The sequence below is a fragment of the Saimiri boliviensis genome, chromosome X (assembly GCF_048565385.1).
Source record: "Saimiri boliviensis isolate mSaiBol1 chromosome X, mSaiBol1.pri, whole genome shotgun sequence".
In the NCBI taxonomy this organism is placed as follows: domain Eukaryota; kingdom Metazoa; phylum Chordata; class Mammalia; order Primates; family Cebidae; genus Saimiri; species Saimiri boliviensis.
Window position 1 is genome coordinate 101,600,817 of NC_133470.1, and position 10,176 is coordinate 101,610,992.

Genomic DNA, 10,176 nt, shown 5'->3' on the forward strand with positions numbered 1-10,176 from the left:
TCACTTTCAGGAGAGACCCGAGGTGGGTAGGTCAAGATATTCTGATTTTTATTCGTGTTGGAAACATTTTTCTACCTCCTAGATCCATACAGAACACCTAGTTCTGGCTCCTTACCACATGCAGTGCCTGCCTACAGTTTAGATCGCTCTCCTAGCTTCTCAGGCCTGTTTCCCTTGCTAGCCTCCAAGGCAGTGAAGCCTCAGGTCCCATTTACTGCTCTGCATTCCTTCTGCTTCTGGGTCTTAGAGGTTTCCTGTTTTACTTTTGAGAGTGGCTACTATTTTAAAAATATTTTTTAAATATGCTGTCTATTGTTACAGTGTGTTTGGAAAAGAAGTAAGGAAGCAATGGGCTAGGGTGATGTTCTTTCAGAGTTAGTTCGAACTGATCTCCTGACCTGAAGTTGCTACCCATCACTGAATGATAAAAGACACATCTCATTTCCTTTTATTTTTATTTATTTTTCTTTTTTTTTGGGGGGGGGGACAGAGTCTTGCTCTGTTGCCCACGCTGGAGTGCAGTGGCACAATCTTGGCTCCCTGCAACCTCCGCCTCCCGGGTTCAAGCAATTCCCTCCCTCAGCCTCCTGAGTAGCTGAGATTACATGCACGCGCCACCATGCCTGGCTAAATTTTGTATTTTTAGTAGAGACGGGGTTTCACCATCTTGGCTAGGCTGGTCTTGAATTCCTGACCTTGTGATCCACCTGCCTCGGCCTCCCAAAGTGCTGGGATTACAGGCATGAGCCACCATGCCCCACCTCATTTCCTCTTTTTTTAAAAAAAACTACTCCCTATAGTTGAAAACAGAAGTACAACTAAGCAATAGGAATATGAAAATATTTAATCTTGATTATGTATTTGAAGGAATATAACATAAAAGATCAAAATAAACTATTTTAACCTATCAAATTGAGAGACTGACAAACGTGTTGTGAGACTCAGGGATAGGTAAAGGGAAGTAGAAGGAAAGGATCAAGCTCTCTCTCCTAGGAAACAGAGTTAGCTCTAGCCTTAAAATAGAGATGATCAAGAAGGAAGCATGCATCTATAGCCATACCACCCTGAATGTGCCCAATCTCGTCTGATCTTGGAAGCTAAGCATGGTTGGGCCTGGTTAGTACTTGGAGGGGAGACTGTCCAGGATCACCAGGTGCTGTAGGCTTTTTTTGAAAAAAAGGAAACACTTTAGAGGAGTGATGGGTTAAATATTATGTTGATCTTGAAGGACAAGAAATGCACCCAGCTTGAGGCAATGAAAGGCACTAATGAATTTTTTAATCTGTTTAATCAGAATTGCCCACCATTGTCTCAAAAAAACTCTCATCCTGACTGGAGTGAGTAGTGTAACTTGGTACCCCAACGCTGGAGAGTCTCAAAAGCCCTAAGCCATGCATACACTTTTGTGCACGTTCTAGGAATATATATCAAGGAATTGATCATAACTGCGCCACAGTATTTATCCACAATGGCATCTTTCACTGTATCACTTACGAAAACAAGGAAAAATAACAACAGAAAGCAACCCAACCCCCATCCCCCAAATAAATGACAACAAAGGAAAACAACCAAGAGTGACTGAGGGATACATGATGAAACCTTCATACAAAAGAGTTACTACGTAGCTTTGGATGTAGGAAAATACGTAATAACATGGTAAGACAAACATGAAATAGTGGAATCCGATTTCAAAGTAGTATGTTTATCGTTTTATATATGTAAAAGATGCACAAAAAGTGAAAATTTGTCCAAAACCCAGCAATTTACCTTGAAAGCGGGATGAATAGGAGTAGGATGGGATTTTGCATGCTCTTTGTATTTCCCATTTCTCAATGTATTTGCTCTGGTGCCCCTGGAACTGCCCACTTGGCTGCTCTCTTGCCCTTTCCTGACTCAGTCTCTTAGGTCCCAATCAATCTCTGGACATGGAATGGAGGGAAGACAGGTGGGCCTATCTCAGGGTGGCCCCAGCTGCTCCCACTGGCGAGCTCCATTTGGAGAAAGCTCCCAAATCTACCCCTCATCCAAGCCTTGGATTTCTTTTCTGCCTCATGGACCCCACCCAGAAAGGACAGACTTATCTTACATCTTTGCTATTCCATTTCATCACTGCTCCAGCCCAATTCCCTGCCTCTCCAGGGGGGATTGGGAGCTCAGGAAAAGAGCTTCTGCTTGGGGTTCTATTTCAGACTTGGTTCCTGTCCTTGGTTTCTCTGTAAAATGGGGGTAATGGTTAGGTGGTTGTGGGATTATCATAAGATTAGAATGCAAAGCACCTAGAATGTGCCTGGCACATGGCAGCCTCTCATCAGAGGTCCGTTACCTTCACTTGGTTCCTTTTCGCCACAGTAACAAGGCTGCTCCAGGTGAGATCTGATGACAACCATTGAACAGGCATCATCATATTCGCTGCTTACAAGCATCCCAAAGGAGCCTTACTAAAAACTCGAGGTTGCGCAGTTTGCCTGGCACCACACAGTAGAAAGCAGAAGAGCTGGGCTCAGGGCTTAGGGCTCAGGTCTCCCGGGCTCCCATCGGAGCAGAACTGGCCTTCCCGCCTTCCCTTCCTCTGTAGCAGGGATGGGAGGGGTGGCCCTCCCTCTTCAGGAGGCCTTGGAGCCAGGCTCTGGGAGGATCATCCCCCATCTTGGTTTGCCAAGTCACTTGATCACTGGAGTGGGAGTGGGACCATTAAGGACTGAAGAGGACCATCTAGACAAAGGGGAGGGAAGCTCAGGGACTGGGGCCCATTTCTCCCGTGGTGGCAGATGCCATAGGGTGTTGGCACCAGTGCTTTTGGAGGGGTCCTCCTTGTCAGGGTGCTCTGACCCCTGGGTAGCCCTTAGCAACAGGAGTGCCCCCAGGGCCCCTAAATCCAGGCTGCACTCCTGAGTCTTTGCCACCTCCCTGTGTCCTCCGATGCCTCCTTCCAGGGGCCCTGTGGGCCTTCCTCTAATACTCCCCTCAGCCCTCCCTCCCTCACCTTCTGCCTGCTTGCCAACCCTCACAGCAGCCACTAGGGAGCTCTCTCCTGTGGGAGTCACCTGGGAGGGAGGCTCTCATGGGACAGTTTGCCTCCAAGGTCAGGGAAGGGAAGCAGGCTTCTGGGTCCAGGTCCTTTATCTTCTCCAAGATTCTGCAGTAACCTGGCTGGTAGGGAGGCAGTGGGAGGTAGCCTTGGGCAGGGAGGGGTCTCTCAGCGCTGCACACAATGACCTTCGTGGAGTCTGCTTCAGTTCAGTTCACCATAGTTCACCCTCAGGATTCTACTGACTCAGGCACTTTTGATAACCAGACTCTAAAGCGAAAGAAGACTTACGTTTTGGGTCGTTTGAACAGAGATTGTCAATGGGACAAGCCACCTTTCGGGACCAGGCTAGGCTGCTGCCAACTTCTCATGGGGCAGTGGTCCCGGTCAAGCCGTCTCAGCACAGCCTCGGTCCCTGCCACAGCCTCCCCAAGCCCTGCCTCTCGGAGGCTTCTCCCTGCCAGTTCCTGGCCATGGGAGCCGGTGACCTCACCATGGGGCTTCTCTCCACCCGGGGCCACTGCATCCCCCACCAGACACAAAAGGCCTCCAGTTGGGATTTTAGTGTATTAAATCAAGGACTTTTTTTTTTTTTTAACTTAGAGAAAAGTTAAAACACCAGAAACAAGAACATCACCAGAAACAAGAACATCTTGTGACAACACCAGAAACAAGAACATCTCTCTGGCCAGCCTGTGCTGACCAGTATACAGTAAATCACACACAGAAAAGCAGAAGTCATTCCGGTCGGTGTCTGCATTTGTAGAAGCTCTGCTGCCTGGAAAACAGACTGCAAATAAATAAAGTGCATGGAGACCCTGTCACACAGCAAGGACCCCGTTGGGGAGAGAAGAGAAAGGGAGGGAGGTGGAGGAGCAGCAGGCGGGGCTACCACTTCAGGCCGCAGAAGTGAAAAAGCAGGGACAGGAGCAGATGCTGAGGACTCAGCCCTGCCCCTCCCCAACCAGCCCCTCTAGGCCAATACAGCCACAGCAGAAGCTACTGGGGGTGGGCAGACGTGGACTTCCGTGCCCCTCTTACGGGGTGGGGCTCCCTGAAGTGGGAGGGGGATCTCTGAGGGCAGGGTCCCCTGCAGCTCCGACATGCATTTCTTCCAGTAGAGAAGCAGCTTCCAGGGTCCCAAGCCGAGCCCCTTGCACGGGGAGGGATCAGGCATCCCCCGACTCCCACACGTGCACTCAGAGAATAGCTTTCCTCCACCCTTCCTCACTGGCCCAGGAAGAGGCTGGAGCTGGGGATCCAGTCACCCAGAGGGTGACACCAGGGTTTGAAAGGGCCACATCTGTGCATCAGACACCAGGAGGCCCCTCATTTCTCTCCTCCAGCCCTGTGTCACTCTTGTCCCACGAAGGCTGACCCCCAGAGATCTGTAAGGGGGACTAGCAGGCTGACAGGCCCCCAGAGGGGATCCAGGGTGGACAGGGTAGAGGTGGATGAGAGGGGCCAGCAGGGTCAGGGGTTCCCAGAAGACTTAGCACAAGGAGGCACGCCATCAGGCCCTAGCTGTGGGAAACTGCAGGGGGCACGAGGCAGCCACCATCCAGCCTCTTCTGGGGTGAGGCAGGTGGACAGCTTCATTCAGAACCTGGGTCCAGCGGGCAGCTGAGGAGGGTACATGGTAGGTGGCTGGGCCACTGTGTCCCTGGAGCTGGCTAGACTGCTGGAGTTTTCAGTCCCAGGAACTGGGAACGTGGACCCCGGGGTACCAGTGCAAGAGATGCAGAAATGGGGATAGAAGGTGAGGGCAAGGGTCTCTTCCTGGCTCCCCTCTGGGCTGCTGCTGACCATTGTGGTACACCAGTTAGCAGCACACCAGGGGGCCCCCAGGATCAATCCAAGCTGTGAGGATGAGATTCTCCTGTGTGATCCTGGGCATGGTGGGTCAAGCTTCAGGAGAGAGAATTGGGGTCATGCCATGAGTCTCAGCCCAGGCCCACCCCTGGTTTATCCCTTCTCACCTCCTGGTTATGTCGTGTCTCCAGGAGCCACACCACCACCACCACCTCCACTCGGCCACCAAACTGGGAGGCTTGTGCCACTTCACTGCTGAGGAGCCCTTGGTGAAGCTCCAGGTGGGGTGGGGAAGCTAGGTTCTGTGGGGGAGAGCCTGGCTATCCAGGGGTCCTGGGGCCCATGTCTCCAGTCTCCCATCTCAGCTGGCTGTCCTGATCTTCCCTGTTACCTTCCATACTGCTCCAAGGAAAGCTAGATCCCCAGATTCCCTCCCCCGGGTCTCTGTCTCCCTTGGTGCCCTAGGAGCCCTATGCTTCCTCTCTGCTTCCCCCTCCCTCCTCCCACCATGCCAGGTCTTGGAGAAGACTGGGGAGGGGTGTGGGGGCCTGCAGGCCCAGGGGCACACTCAATTCCTCCTCCTATCTGCATGTCCAGGGCAAATCCCCCACCTCCCCGAAGCCTCGGTTTCCTCTGTCATTAGGAGGGGAAAATGTACTCCTTCACAGTGCTGCTAGCAGATTTCAGTTCCCAGGGAACTCGGGCCTCCCTTCCCGAGCCAGGACCGGATCACTGGGCACCCCCACCCCATGAGCCTTTGTCCGTGCTGTGCCTCTCCTAGGAAGGCCCTTCCTCTCCTCCTGTTCAGGCCCTTCACTCGGCCTCTGCCCAGGCAGGTCCAGGGCCAGCGGTGCCCCCAGGCAAGGCCAGAGAAGGGGCAGGTCACGGTCTACAAACGCCAATGCCTGCAAGAGAAAGAAAAAGACAGATGGGGACCTGAGTTGCCTGGCCACCAGAGAGGTCTTTGCTTCCCCCAGGAATGGCGTCCTCTGCAAGCCCCTCCTCCATCTGCTCTGTCCAGCCCAGGCTGAGAGCTGCTGTGTGCGCAGGGAGGTCTCCTTTTCCCAGATCACTTCAGTACACAGTGGGCTTCTCAGGGCCGTCTGGGGCCAGAGGATGGGACTCTGGCCCCGGGAGGGCTTTGCTAGGGGCCTTAGGGAGCACGGGCTGACATGGCGGAAGAGCAAGACTGTGGGGGAGGGGACGGTAGGAATGAGTTTCTCCCACTCTTCCCTGTTTCCAAATGCAGAGCTTGGAGGGTGCCCTCAGGGAGGGGCAGGGGAGCACAAGGGACAGCAGGAGCAGGCACAGACCAGTCCTCTGGCCCCAAAGACAGGACAGAAGGCAGTACAGCCAAGGGCTGTGCAGGAGCTGAAGAGAGCCCCAGGGCTGACGGCTAAGAGAACAGACGTGGGGCTTGTCCTAGAAGAGAACCGATCTCCCTATGCCCACCGAATTGTGGGAGGAGAAGGGTGGGGACATTGTTGCTCTTCTAGGTCCTTCCCTGGGCCGCCCTCTGCCCATTCCCCTCCATTCCCCAGGGTTCAGGGCATACTCTCCAGGCCTGTGCGGAAAGGGAGGCGGGCACTCGGGAATGGGTGGGAGGCGGCCGCCCCTCACCCTATCCTGGAATCGTGACGGGGGAGGAGGGGAGAGCCTGCGGCTGCCTTTCCTTTTTCCCAGCCGGGCTGCACAGCTCTTCGGGCTGGTTTGCGCCAGTACCTTCCACATTTCCCCTGGACCGCCAAGGCGCCCCGACATCTGGAGGGCAGAGCCACCGCCCCTCCCCCATTCCAACCTGTCGCCTCCTACCTTTCTGCTCGGGGCCTGGAAAGTCAAGTCGCCGCAGCAGAATTCCCTCCTTCCGGTTTCCCCCTCTTTGGCCAATATGAGGCAACAGGTCGGCCGAGCCCAGGTAGTTTCTGGAGCCCGATGGCAGGGGCCTGTTCAGTGCGTTTCTGCGCGATCCGGTACCCCCGGGCTGAAACCGGGGCTGGGCCCGGGGCCAGGGCCAGGGCTGGGCGGTAGCGCCGGGGCGGCGGAGGTCTAGAGTCCAGGGGCCCGGGCCGCCCCGCCCCCGACCCCCGCCGCGGCCCAGCTGTCCTTCATGCCTGGGACCCGGCGGGGGGCGGGCGGGGACAAGGGCGCCCCTCCAGCCGGGCCTCTGCCGCCGCTCACTCAATCCGCACCTGCAGGCGGACGTTGAGCATCACCGAGGCCACGATGTAAAAGTAGGGGAAGTTCATGCGCAGCCGCCAGGCCAGGTCGAAGAAGGTGAGCAACGTGCGCGTGAGCCCCCTGCAGAAGGCGCCGTACGAGCCGCTGGCCGCCGCCGAGCGCGACAGACGCACCGCCAGGCCAGACAGGGCCGCCGCCGCCGCCGCCGCCGACAGAACCGCGGACGCCGCCATGGGCCCGGGCCCCGCGCAGGCCCAGACGACCGACTGACCGGCACGAGCGCGAGCCTCAAGGTGGCCAGACCCGACCACTAGCGCGCCCCACCGGCCGCAGGGCACCTTGTCCGCCCCGCCCTCTCCCCGCCCTCGGGTTGCCCAGACCAAGCCGGGCTCTGGCGGCCGCACTCTCGGCCCCTCCTTCTCGAGCCCGCACAGCTCCGCCCCACCCACACCCACTCACTGCGGGCCCCGCCCCCAACATAGCTCCGCCCCTAGCGTAGCCACGCCCCCAGCGGGAGCCTCAGAGAGGCCTTCGGCGCCGCGGCCCCGCCTACTTGACACGCCCCTCCGATTTAGCTCCGCCCCCCGTTCCCCGTCCCGCCCACACTGCCCCGCCTCTTTCCGAGCACCTCTGGAGGCAGGAGCGGATTGAAGGGTGGATGGAGCTGCCAGGGATCCTTTTGACAGTATCTCTTAGGTGGGGCTGGAGTGGAGGAGGACAATCTGGAAGACAGATCTACACAATCTAGATTAATCCCTTTCTCTTCTTAATCCATTGTTTGCCCTGGTGGCTACACAAGGTTGTCTTGGGTTTTCATTTGCTCTTGCTTATGGCCTTTTTGTTTTTTGTTGCCGGTGTGCTTAAAAGCCCTTTCGTGGTTTCATTTATTAAACGTAAACCAACCCAAACCCAGTAGCGTTTTTTCCAGACTGTTTAATGAAGTAGGGGAAATGCTCACATTTCGTCATGGTCATGACTTTTTAAAAACAGTCTACAAGAAGTAGATTCACCCGACTCCATCCCAGTTTTCACAAGAAATATTGACGTGGGTATTGAAGAACTCTCAAAATACCTGTTCGCCGTCACACTTGATCATCTCTATGGTATCCCACGTAACTGTTTAAGGAACACAGAGGATTCATATACATTGATTGGGCAATAGTCCTTCCTACATGGTGGAGTAAAAAAAAAAAAAAAGCCAGTTCCAGAACCACTAGGTTATTGTGTAGACATCACGATTTTTCAACAACACAACACATCCATGCATGGTATACAGGCATCAAAAAATGCCAGGGCAGGAGGCCGGGCACAGTTTTTCTTTTCTTTTTTTCCCTATCTTCCAGGCTCACAATCTCTGCTCACTCCAAATCCGCCTCCCAGGTTCAAGTGATTCTCTTGCCTCAGCCTCCTGAGTAGCTGGGACCACAGGCATGATGCCAAGCCTGGCTAATTTTTGTATTTTTTAGTAGAGACAGTGTTTCACAATGTTGGCCAGGCTGGTCTGGAGCTCCTGACCTCAGGTGATCCGCTTGCCTCAGCCTCCCAAAGTGCTGGCATTATAGGTGTGAGCCGCTGTGCCCCAGCAGGGCATGGTTTTTCCTGCCTGCAATTTCAGCACTTTGGTAGGCCGAGATGGGAGGATCACTTAAGGCTGGGCCTAGGCAACATAGCAAGATCCTTGTCTCTACAAAAAATAAAATATATTAGTGGCATGTGGTAGCACTTACCTGTAGTCCCAGCTACTCAGGAGCCTGAGGTGGGAGGTTCACTTGAGCCCAGGAGTTTGATGTTACTGTGAGCTATGATCCTGCCACTGTATGATGGAGTGAGATGGAGTGAGACTGCCTCTACTACAGAAAGAAAAAAGCCAGGGCAGATATATCAAATGGCTCTATATTGTTCTGGTTAAGACAATAGGAAGATTTACATCTTTTACTTTGCTATACGTGTATGTATACCCAAATGTATATCTATACATATTCCTTGTATAATATGATAAAAAATAATTAATATTTGAAAAAGAAAGGGACTCAGAAATATAGACTTAAGCCACATAGAAACCCTTTGTTCCAGACTGGGTTGAACCCCATTTATTTGCAGATTCTATTGCTTCCAATCATTTCTGAAACCCCTCCTTGGCCTCATCTCATTTGTTTTTTAACATTTTGTTTGTAAATATAGACTCATGGGAAATTTCAAAAATAGTACCAAAAAGGACCTTGTATCTTTTATCCAGCTTCCCTCAACAGTAACATTTTTTATTGATGTAATATAATATCAAAATCAGGAACTGAAATTGATACATTACTATTTACCAGACTACATGCCTGATTTCGCTTGTAATATTTTTTAAACCTGCATTAATGTTTGAGTGTGTGCACGTATACTCCTAACAGTTTTACACCACGTAAAGATTTGTGTGACCACAACTACAATGAAGATACAAAAATATTCCATCAACCAAAAAAACTTCTTTAGGTTACCTCTTTGCACTCACATTCAGGAGTGACTGCTAGTGGTATTGTGAGTTTTATTACATGTTAAATATTTGGTTTCCATGCGTTTATTGTTAGTATATAGAACTGCAACTAATATTTTAATTACATTATTAATCTTGAGATAATTGTATATTGACATGCAATTTTGGGAAAAAACGCAGAGAGATCCCATGTACCCTTTAACCAGTTCCGCTGGTTAATATCTCTCAAGAGAGATCCCATGTACCCTTTAACCAGTTCCACTGGTTAATACAGAATTCCCTCATGCTGCCCTTTTTTTTTTTTTTTACCAAGTCTGCTTCCATCCCACTCTCCCTCCTTAATGACTGGCAACTCCACTAATGTGTTGTCTACTTCTACAATTTTGTCATTTCAAAAATGTTAAACAAATGGAATTGTATGACATTGTAACATTTGGGAATTGATTTTTTTCACTCAATATCATTCTTTAGAGAGTCACCCAAGTTGTTGGGGGCTTGAAGTGTCAACAGTTCTTAATTTCTTTTTGCTGCTGATTAGTATTCCTTAGTATGGCTGTACCACAGTTTAACCATTCACCCAGGGTTATTCCCAGTTTTGGCTATTAGAAATAAAGCTGCTATGAATATTGATTTACAGCTATTGTGTGAAGACAAATGTCCATTTCTCTGGGTTAAATGT

The 10,176-nt window shown here is 52.0% G+C and overlaps 1 protein-coding gene and 1 pseudogene across 2 annotated transcripts; one reads left to right on the forward strand and one right to left on the reverse strand.

Annotated features, from left to right (window-relative positions):
* The first annotated feature begins 1,046 nt into the window (after positions 1–1,046).
* On the forward strand, positions 1,047–1,165 carry LOC120361988 (5S ribosomal RNA; annotated as a pseudogene).
* A 104-nt stretch (positions 1,166–1,269) lies between these two features.
* Positions 1,270–7,451, reverse strand: SMIM10L2A (small integral membrane protein 10 like 2A). Of its 2 annotated transcripts, XR_012515584.1 has the most exons (3): positions 6,653–7,017; positions 2,324–5,745; positions 1,270–2,213 (listed from the first exon to the last, which is right to left on the reverse strand). XR_012515584.1 is itself a non-coding variant. In XM_039464028.2 (2 exons), the coding sequence occupies exon 1, from the start codon at positions 7,249–7,251 to the stop codon at positions 7,015–7,017; it is 237 nt and encodes a 78-aa protein (XP_039319962.1). In that variant the 5' UTR covers positions 7,252–7,451; the 3' UTR covers positions 3,582–5,745; positions 6,653–7,014. The 2 variants fall into 2 exon arrangements, 1 of the variants encoding a protein (XP_039319962.1); XM_039464028.2 differs by lacking the exon at positions 1,270–2,213 and having other exon boundaries at positions 3,582–5,745; positions 6,653–7,451.
* Positions 7,452–10,176: the final 2,725 nt, after the last annotated feature.